Source organism: Gasterosteus aculeatus, chromosome 21 (genome assembly GCF_964276395.1).
Source record: "Gasterosteus aculeatus chromosome 21, fGasAcu3.hap1.1, whole genome shotgun sequence".
Classification (NCBI taxonomy): Eukaryota; Metazoa; Chordata; class Actinopteri; order Perciformes; family Gasterosteidae; genus Gasterosteus; species Gasterosteus aculeatus.
In genome coordinates, this window is record NC_135708.1 from 18597937 (window position 1) to 18620578 (window position 22642).

Genomic DNA, 22642 nt, shown 5'->3' on the forward strand with positions numbered 1-22642 from the left:
GTGTGTGTGTGTGAGAACTTGAAGGAAATCACAAAGGAGCGACAGCTTGAAAAAAAGCATGATTGTGGGTTTATTGATCACACAGTCCTTGAGGATGATGAGGCCTGTAGTTGTTTCAGGGCACTTTGATTAAGTGGCACATGAAGACGCACGGCTGTTGGGAGTGTGGACGTCTCTTAAACAATGACGTCGGCCCAAACAGACGCGCCGATTTGTCATCTGCCGCGTTTCGAATTACACTCATTTTACAACGCCGGCACGTGACAGACTCGCAACATCACATTACTCAATCGGGTGAAGAGTGAGTGCAGTTTTCAGTCTCAGCCATTCATTTAAGTTCAGAACATTTGTCCCCCCCCCCCCAAACGATTACCACGGTCGCCGTTCAGGAAACCTGAATCCAGATGTGCACTAAAATCAGTATTTATATATATTTAAATATGGTATGTACCAAGTCAGCACCGGGGATCCTTATGAACCAAACTCCCATTGTTCTTAAATCAACCCTTTCTTCCTCTGACGCTGAGTCAGCGTGAACGCCCGAGTTGGTGGGGAGCTGCTCTGTTCACAGGTAGCTGCCTGAGGCGCAGCCTGACGGAGGAGCCTCACTTGTCCCTCGTCAGCACCATCTCAGTGAGCCTGATGAGGGCGTCTCGCTCCTCCGACGGCCTCAGCATGCTCACCTGCCGGATGGCTTCTTGACAGTAGCGCTGGGCCAGGAATTGGGTCTGCTGCACGCCGTCACTCTGGAACACAAGAAGAAGAAGATGATGATGGGTTGTCCTCATCGGCTTTTTTTTAATCTTGTTTATTTTTCACAACGCGCTGTTGGTCTCACCTGAAGGACGTACTGCCAGGCTCGATCGATGTCTCCTTCAGAGCTGAAGCGTCTCATGATCAACGAATGGAGCTCAGGGAACTGAAAGAAATGAAAAGATAACGAGATCAATAGGTGGTGTGTGTGTGTGAGTGTGTATCCTAGTGACTTAAAGTTTCATCTCTCTCACCTGTTGACAGGCGAAGAGGACCGGCCCAGTGGCCAGGCCCAGTTTGAGGTCCACAGCCGAGGGCTTCCCCAGGTGACTGGCTCCTGATGTGAAGTCCAACACGTCGTCCACCAGCTGCAAGTCGGACAGAAAGTGACCGACAGAAGCATTTTACATGCAGACATGAAGCGTGTTTAAAGAGAGCGATTTTCTGTAGAATGGAGATTACCTGAAACGCGATGCCAACGTTCTCCCCGTACTTGTAGGCTATTTCATGAACCTTAGGATCAGAGGTGACCTGAACGCACACCTTGAATGACACAGAAGAGAAAGTCAACAAAAGAAAAACGCTTGAGGGTAGCAAGCGAGTCTCTTCTTCAGCGCCGCGATATTTGTGCCAAACAGAACGTACATACTGCTTTACAACTGTTTGCAATTAGACTCGCCGTCTTCTTGAAGGTTTTCTCCAGGTAGTGTTTGAATCGCTCGTTCTCGTTCTCCTTGGAGCCGAGCTGCATGAACTCCCCTGGAAGCACACAGACACACACACACACACACACACACACACAGGGGGGTTTGGTAAGCAGACTAAGGGTCGTGACCCTAGCCTCTATTTAAAAAGAGGGGTGACACAACAGCCTGCAGTGTGGAACATGAGCCATGCTCCTTTCATGTTAACATGTGGGACATGAGTCAAAACAGAATGATTAATCCATCCAGTACACATTTAAATACATTCATCCCAAATGTTCTTATCGTGCTAATGGGATCACTACGCTGCAGCTTCTCTTTATACGTTCTATGGTTCCGACAGTTTGACGTTCGTAAGATGTAAAAACAGGAAAACTGATAAGTACAACTTTAAGAAGGATTTCCGCACCTCGCACCAGATCCTCCATGATCTGAGACATCACCTTGACGACCGTGTTGTCACCAATGCGAGCCATGGCCATGGAGGCCGTTGAAAGGATGAAATCTCCGGCTAAGATGGCCTGGAAGAGAAGAGAACAAAAAAGAAACCGATGAATCTTTATATCTTTAAAAAAATATGAAGCGGAAAAGTAAAAAGTTATTAAGAGCATATTCGACTCACCTTTTTTTCCCCCCACACCTCGTTGATGGTTCTCTTTCCCCGCCGTTTATCTGATCCGTCTATGACGTCGTCGTGCACCAGGCTGGCGGTGTGGATCATTTCTGCGATCATCGCTATGGTCCTCTGCCCCGGCAGCAGATCGCTGCAGAGGGAAGCCAGATCAAATAAAACCCTGGAACGTGCAATGTGCAAACATTTTGTCGAAACGTCTGCAGGGATCCAATCATACCCGGATCTGTTGCTGTGAGCGTTGAGTGCCCGGGCCATGAGGACAACAATCATCGGCCGGATGGCCTTCCCCTTGCCATCGAAGTAGTAGTCACACAGCACCTTCAGCTCCTCTTTGGATACGAACAGCTCCTGTGAGGCGGAGGAACACAACGTGGGAACGTCTCCTCTTCGAGAGGACGACACATCGCCGGCTCGTATTTGCGTTGAAAAAGTACCTTTCTGATGTCATCGTATAAGTTAGTTAAATCTTTCTGCGCTAACGTGAAGGGGTCCTTTAGCTTCACGTCGGTGTGCGCGCTGCGTCTGCACCCGCAGGACTGCAGGGTCGGATTCAGCAGCCGCGGACTGCGCCTGGAGGAAGAGACCACAACAAACAGTAACCATCAATATATATATATATATATATATATATATATATATATATATATATATATACACAAAATACTTGTATGTTGCTGGACGTATGGTGTGTCGTCGCAGCCACGACTCACCTGGGTAGATATCTGATGGAGTTAAAGGTATTTGGTTGCATCTGTGTCGGTAAAGCCGATTGCTGCCCCTGAAGAACAGAGAAATCAGGCCGATTGATTTGAGTTTCTGCTTTATTTACACGTCTTTAGCCTTTGTACAAGTTGCACATAGTTCCGACTAAGAGGACAAAAGAAATAGAGATAGACAGATGCTGGTGTCTGGTTATCAGTTTATTAGACAGGGACGGAGTTTGATAAACGTGGCTGCAAACTAACCCTCTTCTAAACCTTCCTACCTTCCATGTAAGCGTTTATCACTTTTTGGCTGATTATGTTTTACTTATATGTTACAAATACACAGTCGTTTCTGTCTCTGAGTGTAGGAATTTACACTTATCAGCACGCATAATCAAGAAACAATGATCACACTCTTAAGTAGCTTAAATGAATTAAATGGATGAGAAAACCAAGAAGCAACACGTGAATGGACGTTGACTTTGGTCAGACTTTAAGGGGACAACCCGCAGCAGGAGGTCCGTTCCTCTGCTCCTTTAGGAGCAGGTCCTGACCTTTGAGGGAGTTCTGAACACAACGTCCCCGTTCGTTTACCGCACTCTTAAAAAAAACCAACGGCTCAAATGTGTAACATCCCCGTCACGTCAGTAACGTCGAGACGCCGGTTTAGCGGGGAAATAACCCCCATTCATTCCCTAACCGCTCCGCGGTGACCTTCCCGGGGCTGCACCCCTCAGCCGGCGGGGACTCACCTCGCTCCCCGGCCCGGGGCTCCGCGGCGTCCGCCAGAGGGAGGCCGCGGAGAACGACGCCGACCGGCCGTTGACGCGCCTCAAGGTCTCCAGTAGCCCGGCGCCGGTACACTTCGTGCTCCACCGCCTGCACTGCCTGAGACACGGGGACGCCATGTTTCCCGTACCGCCGGGGCGTCACACGGCGACGGACGACGGGTTAGGTAACACACCGGAAGCGGAAGTCGGTAACAGTTGGTGACGTCAGTTCCCTGCGAGGAGCTAACTGCCAGTGGCAGTGACGTTAGACGCGATCTCAGACAAACATCATTGATTTCCTCCCCAAGAGACGATTTTATTAACAGAAATGCAGCGGTACATGTCACCTAGGGGGTCTCCCCCTTAAAACTGTAGATATAACATACGTATTACTACCGTGTATCCGGAAGAGTGGCTCGGAGTAGAGTAGTACGCTGTATTTGTGGCTAGCGTCAGTAGCACTGATGCTAACAGCTAGCTGGCTGCAGCTAAGTTAGCTAACGTTATGTTATGACTTTAAAACTGTTAAATCCCCTTGATGTCTAGAACCTTTTCGTAGAAACAATCCATAACTAACGAACTATTAGCGAACCCATTTAAGCACTATTAACGTGAGATGTCATATGCACACAAGGCTTGCTGGGGCGGGACAGTTTAATTAAATATTAAATGAATAATTTGAGTTGCTTGTACTTTGCAGGAGTATGAACATCCAAAGCTACCTGACAGTTTTAAAGTAACTCTACCATTTTTAGGAGTAACATGCTTTAATTTCACCATTAAAGCCTAAACTTGATGAGGTTGTATAGATTCACTAAGCAAATAGTTATGCTCCCAAGTAAATTAAACCCACTCTTACTGATGAAAAGATGTTAATACTTTTACAGCACCAGAGTTCTCATAATTGAGCCATTTTAAAATCCTCATCAGCGCTTCCAGGAAGGTGTCTGCGTTCCGGGCGGAACATGTTCCCCTTCAGAGTGATGCTCTTTGCTCTGGTAGCAGCATCCAGTTTCACACCCGTCTGTGTGCTGCAGTTCTGCACCGACGGCGACGGCGATTGCCACCGTCACGACGCTACGGCATCGAGCAGCCGGCCTCCAAACACTTTCACGTCCAGGTGGAACGCAAGCGCTTCAAACCTGGGCCGGTTCAGAGTGTCCTGCAAGAAGCTGATAGGTACACACACGGGAGACCCGCGTCTGTTTAAGTTAGTACGCCCCCAGTCACTGTAACAATTCAACCGTTTCCGTCCTCTCTGCAGAAGCGTTCCCCATCGATGAGGGCGGAGGGAACTACGCCCGCTCCGTAAAGAACTGCATATTCTCCAAATCCACTCCAACTCCCCTGAAAGGCCCGTTGAGGCTGGCAGCAGCTTCCAAGGTGTGGTTACAACATCAGCAGAGTCCGTCCCGTGAAATTGTGGCGAGGACTTCATACCTGCATTTGTCTCGTCAGGAGGTCATGGAGGACATACTAGACTTAGACGTGGCCGTGACCCGGTCGGATGACTTCCTGCTCTACGCCAGCGGTGGCAGACTTCCACCGGGATCAGCGCCACTGGCTCACAGATACGGCGGCCATCAGGTAACGGTTCATCGTCAACTCGGGACTAGATCAGCTAAAAACTGGAGAGGTCAAGGAGGCTTGGACGTCTCTTTTAAAGTTCCTCTATGATAATTACATCTGGGACTACATCTGATCGCAGGGGACGACTTTGAAATGTGTTGATGAACAGCCTGTCTCATCATCAGTTTGGCTACTGGGCCGGTCAGCTGGGTGACGGACGAGCACATTCCCTGGGTCAATACACCAACAGGTAAAACATTTTGGAATGAGGTTATTTGTCTACTCAAAGTTGCGTACATTTAAGTTAAAACTTTTAACCTCATTATAAAATGTGCCACAGGAAAGGAGAAGTGTGGGAGCTGCAGCTTAAAGGCTCTGGGAAAACACCCTACTCGAGGTATGTTGAACTCCTTTTACGCCTTCAGCTAAAATGCGTTCATATGATTTACCCCGATTTACACCTGGTAATAATCATTAAATCACACTCTTCCATTCATCCTCGTTCCAATTTTTTTCACATTTGCCTCTAAAGGGCAGCAAGACGCCGCTGTTTTTAATGTGATTAATGTGAATGCAGGTCGGGAGACGGTCGGGCCGTGATCCGCTCCTCCGTGAGGGAGTTCCTGGGAAGTGAAGCGATGCACTTCCTCGGTGTTCCGACCAGCAGGGCCGCCAGGTGATTGACGCAAGGCGACTGAGTCCCGTATCCAAAAGATACCTGACATATATATATATATATATATATATATATATATATATATATATATATATGTATGTATGTATGTATGTGTTTTGACTTTGGAGGAATTTTAAAGGACTCCTCAGAATGCCACTATCTGTGTTAACCTGCCTGCTTTTAAATTGAATTGAATTGAATTAGTGATGGTCTCTGTTTTAGTCTGATTGTAAGTGACGAGCCGGTGATGAGGGATCAATTCTACGATGGCAACGTGAAGACAGAGAGAGGTGAAGGGGCTGATGAGATTTTTAAAAATATATATTTTCTATTAAATTTAATGGTTCATTACATTTATTTATTTTTCTGTTCACAGGAGCGGTCGTGCTCAGATTAGCCAACTCGTGGTTCCGCATTGGATCTTTAGAGATTTTGTCTCAAAGTGGCGAGATTGATCTCCTGAGGTGATCGTGTTCACATTATCTCCCCATCTTACATCCAACTATCCTGCAACTTGTCACATGATGTCGTTCTTCTGTGGATTTTAGAAAGCTGTTGACCTTTGTGATCGCCGAACATTTTCCTTCAATCCATCCCGATGACCCGGACAAATATTTGGTGAGTAAGATTAAAAATAAATACGTCTTTTTTTAGTTTTAACCTTTCTAGGTGTCCTTCCGGCATCGATTACGAGATGAACCCGTTTGCATCATCACAGAGTTCCATGTCTTTGTTTCTTTATGTAACTTCCTGGTTTCAGCGCTTTCGTTTCCGTCCGTCTCTTCCAGGCGTTTTATTCCACGGTGGTAAATGAAACCGCTCATCTCATCGCCCGGTGGACGTCGGTCGGGTTCGCCCACGGTGAGAACATCGGCTGACGCGTGCACGCATTACGCCATCGCCTCTATGCCTGACGTGACGTTTTATCACAACAGGCGTGTGCAACACGGACAACTTCAGCCTCCTGTCCGTCACGCTGGACTACGGGCCGTTCGGCTTCGTGGAGTCCTACAGCCCCCGTGTGTAGCCGCGCGCCTTCTCGCCAAACGTCGGGTCGTCCCGCTCGGGTTTGAATCCTTAAAACTAATTTCTCCCTGTTTTTTGCAGGTTTCGTCCCGAACACCTCGGACGACGAGGGGAGGTACGCCATCGGGGCGCAAGCCGACGCGGCGCTGTTTAACCTGGAGAAGCTGGCGACGGCGCTCGGCCCCGTGCTGCCCGGAAAGCAGCAGAGCGAGTGAGAACGGCGCCACAACCGTTCATGTTGAAGGAGCAAACATCAAGCGCCTTTGAGCAGTACTGACTTTGAACCAGCAGCTCTGTGACATTCTGGTGGAAAAATACTGGACTAACATCATTTTAATCGTCCTCCAGGGCTCGGGATATTTTAAAAGGATATGTGGACATTTATCATAAGAGGTAAGTTCCATATGATACGTATTCTGTGTCCAAACAGTGAGTGATGATATTTCATAGCTGCGTTTGTCAATGTGTTTCAGGACTCATCGGCTATTTAAAGCTAAACTGGGGCTTCTGGGGGAGGAGGAGGATGACGGCTCCCTCATCGCCTTCCTGCTTAAGGCAAGTCATCGCATGCTTCCTGTGACCAGCAGGATATTGATTTAACTCTACTTACTGTGTGCAAACACCCGATCTGATGGGTGTTCAGATGATGGAGGAGACCCACTCAGACTTCACCATGACCTTCAGGCAGCTCAGTGAAGTTTCATTCCAGCAGCTTCTCAACAGGAACTTCACACAGGTAGAGCTGAAGTAGCCTGTAGGTTTATTATAACATATGGTCCACACAGTCATTGCATGTGCAATTTTAACTGCAAAATTATTTTATAAGGTGAATAAAAGGTGATAAATATGACAGATACGTTTACGTTTATTATTTTTGTGTATTAGTTGTGGGCTCTGGAAGACTTGTCGTCCCACAATCTCTTTCCTGATTGGCTCAGCATGTACCGGCTCCGCCTCCTGAGGTAAGCAGAGAGATGGACACTGATGCCTTTCAGCTTGAAATATTTTTCTGGGTTTTTCTCATGTAAAATACTTTTTTTCAGACAACCAAATGATGGTGATTTGGAACGACAGCAGAGGATGAAAAGTGAGCGACTACATTTACATGTTGAGATAATTGTTTGACTTTTTTTTTTACAAGTCGGGCTGATCGTTGTCTTGCAGATGAGAATCCCCGATATGTGCTGAGGAACTGGATGGCTCAATCTGCAATAAGTAAAGCAGAGAAAAATGATTTCTCTGAGGTACGTGAATGATATCTTTGAATTTATTAAACGCAGCGACATACTAATACTTCCATGAGTTTTTTTGACGTGTTTCCTTTAAAAAATATTCAAAAGTTCTTCACTATTTCTGCAACAAATGGTGGATGTTTTCTGACTTGGTGTCTGATGTTTGTGCCCCACTAGGTGGAGCTGCTCCACCACATTCTTTCGTTTCCCTTCATTACACAAGAGGCGGCAGAGAAGGCGGGTTACGCACAAAGACCTCCATCGTGGGCAAAGAGGTTAAAGGTCAGCTGTTCCTCCTGAGAGGGACTTTGACAGTGAATCACACCTGAGGCTTTGTGGTACATTTTATTCAACTTCTTCATGGAACGAAGGCAGTTAAATTGTGGTGAATTCACTTGTTTGTAATGCAATATTAAATAAACTCAAAGATGTTCAGCAGTGGTTGTACTACTTTTTTTAAGAACTAGGTTCACATACGGTATCGTTCCTCACACACCAGAACTAGTTCAGTGCTTTTACATTTCAGATGGTTGAACTCCGACAGGAAGAAAACACTAAACAACAAACATTGATTTTCATGAGGATCTTTTGCCACCTTCCACATAGCTTGTAACTGATTCGAGGACTAATCCGGTTCTCTGTATATGATCATTTTGTTTACAGTATTTACAGCCAACATGTCAATATGTACAATCCTCCGAATCGTGATGAAGGAATTATACTTTTTATGTTTTCTTCTCGGCATCGTTAAATACAAGATGTTTGCTTTGGAGAATAATCCTCCTCTCGCTTATATCACGCAAGCTGGCGTCATCCATAAGAAGGGGGGCGGACGACCCTTCCGGAGGAGGTCAAGTCCCTGCTGGTCTCCACCGGCTTGGCGTTGGAGCAGCGCGACGCACGTAGAGCGTCAAGGAGCGCCGCGCTTCTTGTTCATGGCCATCGCCAGTTCCGACATAAAGTCTCCTCCCGCAGCCGCGGAGGGTGCAGCTGTCCTCTTTGGCGGAGCGGGGGGCCTCTTCTTCACCGAGCCAGGAGCCCCAAAAGCCGGCCTCGGGGCGGCGGCGGCGGTGGGAGGCGGTGGTGGAGGCGGAGGGGGAGCCCCGCCCCCCGGGATAACGGGCTTAGGTGGAGGCAAAAACTCCGGGTCGGGTGGCGGAGGAGGCAGACACTGGTTCGCGTCCTTGAAGCTCACGGGGGGAGGCGGCAGTGGGGGGGAGTTCAACTGTGGCGGAGGAGGAAATCCAAAGCCAGCGGCAGGAGGAGGGGGTGGGAGGAAGTCCGGGGGGGGCTCCGAGGCGTCGTCGTTGGGCGGGGGCGGGGGCAGGTGGTCCATGGCGGGTGGAGGCGGAGGGAAGTTGGTCGGCAGGTGTCGCTGGGGGGCGGCAGGTTTCGGAGACCACTTGGCCGCCAGAGAAGGAGGTGGGGGAGGTGGAGGAGGTGTTGGAGGGAGGAAGGGCTCTGGAGGAGGCGGGGGAAGGAACTCTGCCACAGGTGGAGGTGGGGGGGGTCCAAAGTCCTGAGAACACCGCAAATAACACCATTCAATGAGTACTTTCATGAGTACTGTACTGCACCTTAAATAGTTTTACTACGACTTGTATCTTGCTTTTAGTCGGTTGTATTCAACCAACTTTACTTTTTTTCTTTATATGGAAAAATGTCATGTATAGTATTTCAATGAAGTCTTTTTTATGACTGTTTCCCACCATCACTTTCTTTTTGTTCACACACCATTTTAAGAACTAAGAACACTTTAACAGAATGAAGCTTAATTATGTGAAATAAAACGGTATAATACCCTGTAACTGATACAATATCACCAAAACGCACAGGGATCACTTTGGCATTTGGCCGTTTTTCACCATCTTGTAGCATTTTACAGACTGAACAATCACAGCGAGCAGACCGCTGCATCGCAGGGACCTTCGTACCTGGGAGGGGGCCGCAGGTTGGGGCCCTGGTTGGGGCCTCGCAGCATGCCCGTTGGCCTGGCTCTGGGACTTGGCTGCGAGAGAATAAATAAACACCGTGAGGTTTGAACCGACACGGGTGCATCGGTGTTTGGGGGGGGGGAGGGTCGGTGTGCGCGGCGCTACCTTTGATGGTGGGGGAGGGCGTGGACGGATGGGAGCTGGACGGCGTGCTTCGGTTGGTCCACACGGAGCTGACGGCGGCCGCCTTCTCTGCGGTCTTGTAGTTGTCGTACAGCGCCGCGCCGTACTTGGGGGGGGAAAGCAACAGACGCGTCACGTGAGGCGAGCATGCGCCCCCCCCCTTGCTCACGGGGGGGGGGGGGGGGGGGGGGCACTTCAGCCGAGGTGGCCACATTTACCTTTGCGATCCGTATTCCTGTGACCCACAGGTTCATGGACCAGGCGTCATCGCAGCAGAGGTACTTGATGTACTGAGAGTCCTTCTGGATCTGCGGATGCTGCAGGAACAAATCAAGATGGAGAGTTTATTTGTAATAAAGCATTTCTGAGCACACATTCAAATGTTTCCTGTAATCGGGTCTAATTTGGTAAATAGGAGGCGTTTGTTGTCTTCACACGTAATGTCATGATCTCAGTTCTGCGTGATGAGGATGTATTAGAGACTTCAGGAAGCCCCACTGACAAAAAAACGCCCTAATGTTATACACAGCTTCCGTTATCATCGTGATCACCATGTACCACAGCCGAGGCGTCTCTCTGTGTAATCCCTAAACCGGAAGGACAATTCGGTTTATTTGCCTCTCTGATCTCATTGAATGGTGTTATTTGCGGTGTTCTCAGGACCCGCCTCCCCCAGAGCCATTCCTCCCTCCTACACCTCCTCCACCTCCCCCACCTCCTCCTCTGGCTGAGCATCTGCTGAGTCCAGTACTTCCCGGAGAAGACGAGAGCAAAGAAAGAAAGAGGACTTTCACATCCCGTTCGCACCGACCACCAACGCTTCTCTTCTTCAGTTCTGTTTTGTTTTTCATGTCGCTCAGCATTTCTTTGGTCTTTAAGTACCAGTATCACTTTAAAAACATACTAGGAACTGTGTACTTCTGTCCACAGTCGCCTCTCTTTCTCACCACTTTTAGCTCAATTCGAGAACAATGTCTCGTTCCACTTCTTCAATTTAAGGTATTTATTGCATTTGACATTTGCAGGGAAGTGAGCGGCTGTGTGGAAATCTTCTGTTCTGCGTTGATATCTCCGATGGCCGATCGCTTACCTTCAGAAGGAAGCAGAAGTCGCTCGGGGCTTTGTATTTGCCCTTAAAGTCTTTGCCGTAGTAGACGTTCAGGTTGTCGAACTGGACGAAACAGACGAGGTCACGGGACGACTGCAAGACAAATAAAGGGTCACATCAGTCACATCGTCCCTGTGACTCTTAAACCAGTGAGCACATCGTGTGTGATCAAACAAATCTAACTTCAAGTTGACACTATATCAATATATCTGTATGTGACACTATATGTTGACACAGAAATATCCCTAAATCTGCTGGGCTTTGACCGTCTCAGCTGAACGAACCCAGAGTTAGAGCCCCCGCTTTGACCCCTGACCTTGGTTTTCCCTTTGGGCACGTAGTAAATTCCAGAGGCCCTCAGCTGGAAGAGTCGCGGTTTCCAGGACTTCTTGCCGTCTTCTTTGAGGTGCATCACTCCCTCGAGATCCGGCACGATAGTGGACGTCCCGCAGAAGTTCTCCTGCAGGGGTGGAGAGAGACGAAGGTCGGGGGTCACTGCGAGGAGCAGTAAATAAAATACTTATCGTCTGGTTTGCGTGCACAAGTTCCTTTACCTGTATTAACAACTCCTTGTCTTTGTCTTTCATGTCTTTCAGATCGCTCCTGTTCTTCTTCCACAGGTAGAAGTTCTGCAGGTCAGAGATAAAACGCAACTTATTCAACGTATTGGGACAAAGGAGATCAGCCAAGACATGATGGAGCACTTAAAAGTGTGAATTTCTCACTATAGTTTTCCAACAGGACTATTTGTCTCCGCCAACATTCCGAATCCATTAAATACGCCGTGTTCAGAAAAGCTTCCCATTATGTCAACAATCATGCAGAGATCTCAGTGTGTTGAGCTGGAGGCCGTTTGTCTGATGTGTTACAGTGAGGATATAATTGTAGCAGGTCGGCCTGCATGCAGGAGAAGACATCTGATAATTCAGGAAACCTTCTGACAGTGAAGAAAGCCAGACGGCGCTCAGCTGGAACAGCGCGGAGATGGATCCCCACAAACCAAGGCCAGGAATCCACCGAAAGCGGCCCGGTGTTGGACGCTCGGGGGGGTTTTGATCACTCGTCACATGGCGGCAGGCGTCAGAGGTTGCGCGCGGCGAGAGGACCCACCTGTGGGTTTTTGAAAACCTCGTATTTCTCGGCCCGCTCCTGAAAGAGGACGTGGTTCTCGCTGTCCCTCGTCCACGCCGAGAGAGGCTCCACCAGCTTCTCGTGGTCCTCAAACGCCCGTTCTGTCAAAAGACGACAGAGAGGTCGGTGGAGAGTTTGGATGACGGGATTAGAGTCATTCTGCGTGTGTAGTTTTCATGGGATTTTAGCGGCTTTGAAATGACTAACGGCGTTCGTTTTAAGTAGAATAAAAAGTCACGGATATTAACAGAATGGGCCAAACAAGAGGGAAGCGGAATTTAACATTTCTCTGAAATTCATGGACTCTTTGTCCATTTTTCCAATGCACAATACAGCTGCTGCAGGTATGAAAAGGACCTTTCGTGTGGACGGGCCAAAAGTCTTTTTGGAGTAACAGCACAGAGCTGCAAACTGTCTGCTGCGCTTTAGTATTAAAGCTGGAACGACAACATGGTTCTGGGTGGTTGTGATGGATCATTTACTTTAATAATTATTCCTGTAGATATTCCACCCCTGCTGTAAAAAGCAGCCATAGAAAATTGTTTCTTGGCACATTTAAATACTAACGTCAAAGCACTCTGGAGACATTTTTTTAATCTGCAAAAAGCCGGTTTACTCTGAGAGCCAGAATGTGAAACCCGCTACGTGTTCGGCAGCTCGCTCCGTCAGCAGGTCTTTAAATCAGACGAGCTCGGTTCAAAGTCAATTCCAGAGATTCATCTTTTTTTTTTTTGTCCATTTCAAACGGGATGATCGAAGGAACTGGAGCCTCCCCGTTTAGCTGGAGGGACTTTAAATGGACTAAACCCGCATTAAGGGCCCTTTCCTCCTCCTCCTCCTCCTCCTCCTCACCGCCCACCCACACACTCCCCCACGCTGCAGATCTCCAGCACTGTAGTTTAGCCCTGGTCCCCAATTACAGGTCACCAGCCGAGACAGAGGGAGGCATTAAATAAACTGCTGCCAGGTTCCAGTTGGACTGTCGCCATTAAACGTTGGTCTGAACTGAATCCACCGGCAAGGATTAAAGCTCGGAGGCGTCTGAGATCCCTTCAAACGTCGAGCTGCGATGGAGTCCGGGGCTGACGGGAAGACACGAGTTCCCCCCCGTGACCATAAGTGAAGAGAGATGAGGCTTTGCAGTGTGTCAGACAGCTAATTTAAACACCAGCCATCTTTAAAAATAAACCATGGTAAACAAGTGGAAATACTCAATTCCTCATTTGATGTGGGACTGGCCTCCTTTTGAAGGAGACAAGTCATTTCAGCTTTTAGGTTTTGTCGACAGTATTGACTTTTACTTAAAATAATTAACCTCAGCATTAACTTCCCCCCCCCCCGAAAAAAGGATTTTCATCAGCATTTGTACGCATTTCGATGGCATTTCTAGCGAGAAGTATGCGTTACATTTTCATAGTCTTCTATCAGAGAATGTAGAAGACCTTCCGTTTAAATGAATAGGCCAAAATAAAACGTAGTATTGTCACGATTTTGGGGAGAATGCGTGAGAATACCACGTTCCACAACGTAGCTATTATACGTTTCGCTGTGAGACTCCGTTGGAAGTTTAGTGCAGAAACACCCAGAACGGCTTCTCAACCAAGGAGCTTCACCAGTATTTCCTCTCTTTTTTTTACTGCTTGTTTCTTATTCCAGCAAACAAGTTCTTTGATTTATTTATCTATGCGCCAAAGGATTTTAAAAACCGGTCACAAGTTGCGTAAAAAAGCAAATCTCTCATAAAAGGACCACAGATTGGAGCAGCGCGGTGCTTCATCAGCACGATAGAAGCAGCGGGGACCGAGGACGGATCAACCGCTGGTCATAAAGCTTCATTTTATTCCCTCTCAGTTAACAACACACTCTTTTTGTGGCTTTGGCTCCCAATAACTTAACACCTGCTGATGGTTTAGATGTCAGTGTTGCAGATGTTACAGCTCTGCCAGGGAGGATTAACATGTGAGTCTTAAGTTGTGCAGCAAAGAGAGAAAAACAATGAGGCTAAAACCCTCAGAGTACAAAACCAGCTTTTTATCGTCTGAAAACAAAACTTAAAAGTGTGATTATTTCTCACTGTGAGCGATTCATGGAAGCAAATACACACGTTTTCATCCAGGAGGCTGAACGATTGCAAAGTTCTTCTTTGTGTTCTACTTAAAACAACAGCAATAATTTCTGCCCTTAAACCTTTTTTGTGATGATTTTAAACTAACATTACTAATTCATCTTGCCCCGTGCCATTATTCTCCCTCGCTCCAGTGAAACAACCACCTTTAGTAAAAAGTATTTTATTACATCCTTGGCGTTGGTTTTAATTCAAATGATACGGCCGAAGCCCTGCATGAATTTAATATAAGTTTTGCTGCTTTCGCCATTTCTACTATTCTCTCACTACAAACTCCTCGGCCTTTATAAACACTTTATAGACACAAACCTCGGATTTACCGATGCGAGAGCATTGGGTGCAGCATCCCCCATTAGGTCACGGCGGGTGGTGCAGTAACTCACCCAGTTGGAGCTCCGGGTTGGTCTCGCACAGGCTCCAGTCCACGTTGCAGTCGCAGTGAGTCTTCTCGAACATGTTGTCCAGAACTTCTCTGACCGTCTGCCTCTCGTCCACCATCAGAGTCTTGGAGCTGCCGTCATTCAGCAGCACTTTTACCACCAACTGTACAGAAAAAAGAGAGAGAATAAACCTTTATTACGTTGGCTTCAGGTGGCTGCAGCACGCCAGCATTAGTAATTATGGACATTTCAGTAAATTTTAGAAGGCTTCATTTACATTTACAGGTGCACACATGTTGGAAACATGCTGCTGTCTTCCCAATAGTTACTTATTGATTATTGATTGAGGGATTTAACCTGCAGATAAAGCGTTCACCAGGCCCTTTGTGTGATTCCTCTGATCCTGACGCGCTTCAGGCTGTGGCTTCGTGTGCACCGATATTCACTTTTCTGCCATCTGCACGACGGATTGAAGTAGCAGCGCGACAGTGCGTCTGCAGTGTGTCATCGGGTCAACGCGTCTTGCTGAGGATCCAGCGTAATCACAGTGCACGTACAGTAAATGGTTGTTTCTGTGGTGTCACCGGCGGAGTGAGAGCATCAGCACTTCTGTCTCTCCGTTTGCCTTTCGCCCCCTTTGGCTTTGTTTTTTTTTGTAATTTCCTCCCCGTCGCATTCATCTCCGTTTTGTGGTCCCGGCACCTCCTTCTTCGCCAAGTCGGCCGGGAGGAATTCTGCGCTGGAGCGGAGCGGCGCTTTCCTCGCTGGCTCGGATGGCTTCACACTTCCTCTCATCTGAAACCGATCCAGCTTTGGGAAGCCGAGACGTCCTCACAGCACCGACGGCCTGTGGCCTCGCTGCACACGTGTGGTGAAAATGTGGGATTCAGAGATGTTGTTACGAGAGGGTCCAGCGTTAAATCACGCGTTCCCCCGCCGCGACCTTTGGGAAACCGAACGGGTTTGACATGTGGGTGAATGAAATATTGCTGGATATCGAGTTATTTTCCCTCTTACGGCACTTCCTCATGCGAGGCGGCCGTCTTTAGAAGACATGACCCGAGTAGGAAGCATGAAACTCGAGGGCTTCTGCCCACAGACGCTCGGCTGAAACCACTGAGAGTGCACCTTGCTCTCCAGCGCACAGATGTTCCTGTGAGGGTGGCCTCTACACACACACACACACACACACCCACCCACACACACCCTGAATCATCTCAGTCGAGACGCGAGTGTGGAGATCTTTGCCTTCTTTGATCATGATTCGCGGCGTGGATGCGAGTGGACGTGAGATCAGAGGAGGACTCCTCGCCGTCTGGTCCTCTTACCTTTTTCACTTTAGCCTCCTTCAGCTTCTCGAGGGCCAGCTTGATTTTTTCCGCTTTCATCTGCGCCTCAATTTCCTCCTAAACAGCGACGAAGAATATGATGTTAAGTTACGTGCAGAATAGATTCATCGTGATGGTTCAAGAGATTAAATAAACGTAGAACCTCATTAGTACGTTACAAAGCCAGGTAGCTTTTCCCTGTTTCCATTTGTTATGCTAAGCTAAGCTAATTGACGGCCGGCTGTAGCTTGACATTTACTGCACACACATATTGCTGCTATCGATATTCTTGTGTAGCTCTGAACAAAGATGAGGTCGTCTCCCCCAAAGGGTGCTGAACGCTTTCAACGCTGCTCAGGAGCTGCAGTGTTTGACTTCAAGTCAATGACGTCTCACACGCAAAGCGGGAATTCGAGGATTTCGCCCGGCACATTAGAACTAATCTTCTAAATCTCCGTGAGCAGATTGTAACTCAATGTGTTTTCCTACGGTGCAGTTTTAATGAACTTGTGCACGTCTACAGTGACACGTTCTCTGCTTCAGCACAGCTGGTGATTTCACCTCAGGAGGATGAGGTAAGAAGCTCCCTGCTGAAGCAATAAGCTCCCGTCTGGATTCCTCTCACCGACCTGTGACTCTTCTCCTCACGTCTGCACGTGTCTGATCTGTTCCAGGCGGACTCACGGGTCTCTGGGACAGATGCGTCCCCATGATCTCACTTTGACTCGCCGCGTTTCCGCTGCGATACTTCATACACGCACGGCTAAGTTAGCGATGAGCTTCACCTCTTTCTTACGCCTTACATTTTAAGAGCCTAAAATAATACAAAGACATCGAATGTCTGCAATCAATCATTTTGGTATTCTGCAAAAAGAAAACGGGTGGGAGGTGAAAGCGGGAGATGTTTGTGAGCAGAGATGATGCTGTCCAACATCTCACCTTTGTAGGCTTGGTGGCCTGAGGGGGCGGAGGTGGCAGAGGAGAGGCGCCGGAGGAGGCCGGGGTGCTGACGTCGCTGCCGTAGCTGCCCGCCGGCGACGCCGTGTAAGCGAGGGCGGAGGTCGGATGTGGGCTCAGGCCCGCCGGCGGGGGCGGCAGGTCCGGCGGGGGCGGGAACGACGCTCTCAGATCTTCCTGTTGGGCTGCGAATTTCTCCTCCGTGGCGTTGAGATCCGCCATCAGATCTGCCATGAGCGCATCCAAATCGGTGTCCTCGAGTTCATTGAGGGACTCTGGGGAAGAACATCTGTTGACACACTGCAGGCCACAACCGCCACAACGTACTGGGAAATGAAGATTTATTATAAATGCCGACCTCGATTTAACATCAGCACCTTTTACAGCCCATAAGAGCCAAAGACAAACTATGATTAACTGGCACGTGGACAGCGACCTCCATCTTTGTCCGTCACCTCTCCAACAGCAGCCAGATAGACCACAGAGACGCACGACTGATATTTATCTCCCTCCGTATCTCGCAGCCATGGATCCTTTTCTATGTAACCGCAGTTTACATCCTGTCTTTGCACGCGGTGCAACACCTCAACGCGCTTCACGGACAAAATGCTTAAGTCACCGTTGGTGAAGCCCATGGAAGTGTTGGCCTCCTTGTTGGTGCTGCGGGGGGCTGCAGGAGGTACCGTTTCCTCTCCGAGACTCTGCAGAGGGAAGAGAGGGGGGAGGGGGGAGAAAGAACAAGGCACTTTGTTTGTAAGGGCACTGACATCCCATCTGTGCAGCGCCTTCTGAAACATGAACTCCCACTGTGAGGTCTGGTGTTTACACGCTCAACGATACATCTGGTTCGAGGTGCTACACCAACAACCGAGCCGCCGAGCTTCTGTGTGTCACGAGCCGAATGGAAGGGATTCGAAATCGGGATTGTAAATGTACGATCGTAGTTGCCGTGACAGCCGTCTTAGATCACCTGGGTGAGGAGGTCCATCTCCCCCAGCAGGTCGCTGAACATGGCGTCGATGTCGTCCATCTGTTTAAAAGCAACAACACAAGTGTGAGACACGCAATGAAACGCTGAAAGATCCCACATGTTCACTTTTCACCATCGCCACTTGTTAATCGACCGTCATATGAATGAGGGTGAAGCGACGTGTGGAACGAAGAGGTGCATCTGATCTGCTGCAGCGATTTGTGCCCCGAGGCCCTCGTATCATCTCCACCCCGACTGAAGGAAGGACATAAATAAGCATGCAGGACTTCCAAGGCAGCGTGTCCTGTCTTGTTGCACATGCTGAGCTAAAGAGTGAGACGTGATCATGTTTTGTATGTCATTTTAACTAAACTAAATACTCCCTAAAATGTGCTGAGTTGGAAATAAATGAGAAGCCACCCGCCGTAACAAAATATGCATGCTGTCAAATCGCTCATCAAGACTCCTTCACTCGACTGCTTCAGGGCTATTTAGTTTAAAAAGTGCAATGTTGACGCTAACGGCGCTAGCAGGGCACACAACAGGGATTGCGCCGACCGCACGGCCTGAGGGGATGTAATCAGATACGGGGAGGGAGAAGTCATCGGACGCCACTGGGAATCACTTCAGTCGAAAAGTAGCCAAATCGTCCCCGCGACAACAGCTCCCAAAGACTCGCCCGACATCTGTAAGTGTGTGCAGCACGCCGTCCCTCGGCCGAGTGCCGTTTGAAGCCCCATTTCCTGAGAGCCAATGTTATGATGGGATAGAATGTGCAGTCAAAACAGAGGCCCTGTTTTCCCGCAGTGGAACATGACCAGCAGTGGGACGGGTCAGTGGCCGTTCATTCGGCCGTTCAGCGGCGCTTTGATGGGTTTCGACTCCAGAAATGCAATTCTGCAGCTGCTCTGCAGGAGCCGGCGAGGGTGCAACTTTTTGGGGACAAAACATAAATAGATTCAGCTTTACAAAATTACAAAAACGGATGAGAAATGGGGCGACTGATCGGCTTCCAGGCAGCGACATTGATGGTCCTCATTTAAATAACAAATGGATCAATATTGTTCCAGCAGAATAGCACGAGCTCGCGCGGCTTGAAGCTCGAGAAAGAGAAACAGTGTCTGAGACCATAAAAGGCCTCGCGTAGATGATTGATAACAGCTCGCACGACGTCTCTGGCCGTGACGCCTCCGTGGTCGTTTCCCATCCTGACTTCAGGAGCACGCAATAATCTCCACGTGACGTCGCCCCGCGGGTGTTTCCATGTGTGTCACCCCCCCACCCGCTGCTCCACCCTCTTACAAGAATGCTTTGGCCCCAGGAGGAAGTGGTTCGGGGTGAACTTCCTGCCCCCTCAGATGTAGAAATCGCGCTGGAAATGGTGACACGCGAGCCTGCCACCTTGCAGCGCCGACGCCGTTTCCTTCACGCACATTGTTGCGTCTGAACGTATAACCCGAGCCGACGCACGAGACGTCCTGAATAGCAGCTCAACCGAACGTCACGTTAAGCAGATTCAACGGTCACTGTCCCTCTTTTTCTGGTGGTTCCACATTTCATCTTGTGTTTTTGGAGAACCACGACACAAATGACTTCGCTGCTGCGACCACAGCACACAAACCACCGCACAAAACCACGTGAACACAGCGTTTGTGCTGAAACTCGTTTTTAAAATCACACATAGAGAAACAAAAAAAAGATTAGCAAACGTTAAAAAACGGCTGATTGTGATCGTGTTCATGTTACGCTTCACACATGGAACTTTTTTAAATGTTACGCATGTGAATAGCAAACGCAGGTGTCATAACAACCAGTCATAACCACCAGTCATAACCACTAGTCATATAAGTAGGTCATTACCAGTTGAGTCTCTGTGTGTAGGAAGGCGGTAGGGGATTATTTTAGTGAATCATAAGGGCTGATCACATATGAATCAGCATAAATGATTAAAAACACAAGATTAAAATGTGTTATTGTAACCGTCACGGTTTAGCCGAGCTGAGCTATCTGGCACCTTTATATTTTAAAAATGTTATCGATCTCATCTCTTCAGCCAGAGAGTTGATCCCCTCCTCTCGTGTCACTTATTGCTTTTAGAGAAAAGACGGTGAGTGAAGGAACCGGCTCCCGGCATCACAGCTGACAGGGGGTCTGTTGTAAAATCACGCCGAAACGTTCTAATCGGCAGTACTGCTTCAAGTTTGGTGGAGAATCGGCGGCGGCGCGGCTGCTGCTATCTGACAGAGGCCCCCCCCCCCCCGTGGCATGAACTTCTCCAATGAGAGTTTTCCTTTTTAAATCGGACGAACTGACGATGGATCTTTTTTCAGCCCTCAGACGTCTGACTCGAGTTTCTGGCCGGCGGAGAGGGGAGCCGACAAACAGCGGCGAGCGGCCGTTCGTTTACCGCCATGTACCCAAAGTGGCTCCACGGCCTTCGCCTTGGCGGACGCGTTTACAGAAGTGAACGTGCTGTGTTGCAGAATACGGGGTTGGCAGCAGAAACAAAAAGCGCCTGAGGCCAGAAAAAAAAAAGAAAAAGAGGAATCATTGCTGCAGGCATTTCACAACAACACCAGATCGTATCGCGCGGCGGCCTGAAGGGAGTATTTTTCCTCAGACGTGGACACTAATCTATTTGTTAAAGAAGCTCCCAATGATACAGTTACAAGCCCAAAGTAGCGTAATTGTTGGTGACAGCTTTAAAACAAAAGGCCGAGCTCGTGGGTTCCTGCTTGTTGAGTCATACAGCAGCCTGACGTTAGAGTCGGTTCCACCCAGTTGGAGAGAGAACCCTCTTTTCATGACATTAGAGCAGCCTGATGACCCCTTATCGCTGTGCAGAGAGCTAATGAAGCTTCATCCCGTCAGGTCAAAGACACCGATGGGCGACAGTTGATAGTTTGTGCTGTTGTGATTTGACAGCTTTTAAAAGCCCGGATGGAGGAAGAGGAGGTTTTAAATCCCCCTTTTTTCAGTCTGTTTTATGAACGATATCTGTATTAATCCTTCCAGCTGGTGGAGAAAAATGATTGAAAAAGAACAGAGATGCACAAAGCCACGTAGACGCTGAGAGGAAAGCAGCTGCGCCTGTTCACCGTTAACCGAGGGTCGGATTCAGCAGCGGAGTAACTCACCTCGTCAAATGTATTAATCCTTGTTTCACCAGTTAGTTTGGAGCTTCATGGACATCGGTTCCACCTCAGCGTACTCTGTTCTCTCATGAAGCTCAACGCGCTCAGGGCAGATCAGGGTGTGTGTGTCTGTGTGTGTGTGTGTGTGTGTGTGTGTGTGTGTGCGCGGATCGCATCTGTCTCTCTCGCCTGTCGACTTCTTCCTGCTCAATGCGGAAGTTCAGGTCTCGACCTGCCGCTGCATTCCTGCTGAAAAAACTCGACAATTTCACAAAGCGGCTTGTTTGGGCAACGCCGGGCCGCCCCACTCCACGCGCTGCTTATCTGCTCTTTTCACGTACCGGGACGGAGCGGGTGGATGGTGGAGTGTTGGGAAGGAGGAGAGGGGGAGGGCGGTGAAGTGTCTGAGAAGGGCTGATTCAGCAGGAGGACGCAGGTTAATGATTGAACCTCCCTGGAGGTGTTTCCCAGACAGCAGGGATCGGGATTCTCCTCAGGAGATGTTACGCTTACGCTCAGCCCACCTTCCGTCACTCGGAAATCAGGAAGGAGTTAAGCCACTGGTGGTGCAACGTGGTCAGTTGTCTTCAGGCGCGGGGAGGGGGGGTGAAGGGGGGGGGTGACTGAGCAAAGCCAAGCTGTCCAGCTATGAATAGTCTCTGGTTCTTATCTGACTCGGCAGACGCAGATAGTTTATTTGCATTTCCCCTTGAGTCGTCCTGGGAGGCCTTAAAAAAAAAAACAGATTTTACTTTCTTGGAAAGGCCCTTCGGTCCACAGAGACGTCCAAACATTTGGAAAAGGTCAGAAAGTGGCGACGGAAGAAGAAGCGCTTTGACCTGTTTTCACCTGATCATAAAGTCAAATTTGACTTCTCCATTTGTGTTATTTTGCTGTGTCGGTGCAGCCTTCAGTCGCTCAGATTGCAGCAGAGGGGAAAGCCACCACGTGCCAATGTGGGCACGCCGCAGCTCGCACAGCTCGGCCTCCGAGTCCACGGGCCCACAACTCTTCTGTTTCCTTCCGACGCGGATGTTGTGCTTTTTAAATAAAGCGAGAGCCGCAATTGGAAAGCGTCACAGGCTGCAAAACAAAGCGCGGCTGACTCCTGGTTCTGAAGGGACGGCGAGGCGTCTCCATCACATTCAATCAGAGAGCTCGCACACAGCACTTTCTGAGCTTCTGTGCACCAACGCAAAGGAGGGGGGGTAATGAAAACCAGTGGGGATTCGTCAAATGTAGCTCTGCAGAGGACAAAACGCCACAATGAGGACGTGAAGAGTGATGCGGGGTTGTGGTGCCCTCTGTTTGTACTCTGCTGTTT

The 22642-nt window shown here is 48.9% G+C and overlaps 3 protein-coding genes across 5 annotated transcripts; 1 reads left to right on the forward strand and 2 right to left on the reverse strand.

Moving 5' to 3' along the window:
* Positions 1-46: 46 nt before the first annotated feature.
* pdss1 (prenyl (decaprenyl) diphosphate synthase, subunit 1) lies at positions 47-4224 on the reverse strand. 2 transcript variants are annotated; one of them, XM_040167917.2, is made up of 11 exons: positions 3548-4224; positions 2802-2869; positions 2526-2661; positions 2309-2439; positions 2080-2221; positions 1867-1978; positions 1433-1512; positions 1216-1296; positions 1008-1121; positions 839-919; positions 47-746 (listed from the first exon to the last, which is right to left on the reverse strand). In XM_040167917.2, the coding sequence occupies exons 1-11, from the start codon at positions 3701-3703 to the stop codon at positions 606-608; spliced, it is 1242 nt and encodes a 413-aa protein (XP_040023851.2). In that variant the 5' UTR covers positions 3704-4224; the 3' UTR covers positions 47-605. The 2 variants fall into 2 exon arrangements, with proteins under 2 accessions (XP_040023851.2, XP_040023850.2); XM_040167916.2 differs by having other exon boundaries at positions 1403-1512.
* A 306-nt stretch (positions 4225-4530) lies between these two features.
* Positions 4531-8506, forward strand: LOC120812086 (protein nucleotidyltransferase YdiU). 2 transcript variants are annotated; one of them, XM_040167906.2, is made up of 19 exons: positions 4531-4744; positions 4830-4948; positions 5024-5152; positions 5320-5384; positions 5475-5531; positions 5712-5810; positions 6033-6100; positions 6187-6274; positions 6359-6428; positions 6599-6671; positions 6746-6829; positions 6918-7047; positions 7185-7229; positions 7310-7391; positions 7480-7572; positions 7722-7798; positions 7880-7923; positions 8001-8080; positions 8246-8506. In XM_040167906.2, exons 1-19 carry the CDS (start codon positions 4531-4533, stop codon positions 8366-8368), a joined length of 1740 nt encoding a protein of 579 aa, XP_040023840.2. In that variant the 3' UTR covers positions 8369-8506. The 2 variants fall into 2 exon arrangements, with proteins under 2 accessions (XP_040023840.2, XP_077952257.1); XM_078096131.1 differs by having other exon boundaries at positions 4830-5152.
* apbb1ip (amyloid beta (A4) precursor protein-binding, family B, member 1 interacting protein) lies at positions 8401-21852 on the reverse strand. The gene is made up of 14 exons (XM_078096130.1): positions 21322-21852; positions 18185-18244; positions 17834-17915; positions 17197-17489; positions 16258-16335; positions 14933-15092; positions 12404-12525; positions 11848-11922; positions 11610-11753; positions 11276-11386; positions 10404-10502; positions 10168-10291; positions 10003-10076; positions 8401-9587 (listed from the first exon to the last, which is right to left on the reverse strand). Exons 2-14 carry the CDS (start codon positions 18242-18244, stop codon positions 8979-8981), a joined length of 2031 nt encoding a protein of 676 aa, XP_077952256.1. The 5' UTR covers positions 21322-21852; the 3' UTR covers positions 8401-8978.
* Between the last annotated feature and the right edge of the window lie 790 nt (positions 21853-22642).

Bases quoted from the DNA above. Each gene is read 5' to 3' on its own strand.
- pdss1 (XM_040167916.2), bottom strand. From the start codon at position 3,703: ATGGCGTCCCCGTGTCTCAGGCAGTGCAGGCGGTGGAGCACGAAGTGT. The intron at 1,297-1,402 runs GTATGTACGTTC...GTGTCATTCAAG, and splicing joins TTGCAAACAGTTGTAAAGCA to GTGTGCGTTCAGGTCACCTC. The intron at 1,122-1,215 runs GTAATCTCCATT...TCCGACTTGCAG, and splicing joins ACGTTGGCATCGCGTTTCAG to CTGGTGGACGACGTGTTGGA.
- LOC120812086 (XM_078096131.1), top strand. From the start codon at position 4,531: ATGTTCCCCTTCAGAGTGATGCTCTTTGCTCTGGTAGCAGCATCCAGT. The intron at 7,392-7,479 runs GCAAGTCATCGC...ATGGGTGTTCAG, and splicing joins TCATCGCCTTCCTGCTTAAG to ATGATGGAGGAGACCCACTC. The intron at 7,799-7,879 runs GTAAGCAGAGAG...ACTTTTTTTCAG, and splicing joins TACCGGCTCCGCCTCCTGAG to ACAACCAAATGATGGTGATT.
- apbb1ip (XM_078096130.1), bottom strand. From the start codon at position 18,244: ATGGACGACATCGACGCCATGTTCAGCGACCTGCTGGGGGAGATGGAC. The intron at 15,093-16,257 runs GTAAGAGGACCA...TTTTCTGTACAG, and splicing joins AGGAGGCTAAAGTGAAAAAG to TTGGTGGTAAAAGTGCTGCT. The intron at 9,588-10,002 runs GTACGAAGGTCC...CGGTGTTCTCAG, and splicing joins AACCTGCGGCCCCCTCCCAG to GACTTTGGACCCCCCCCACC.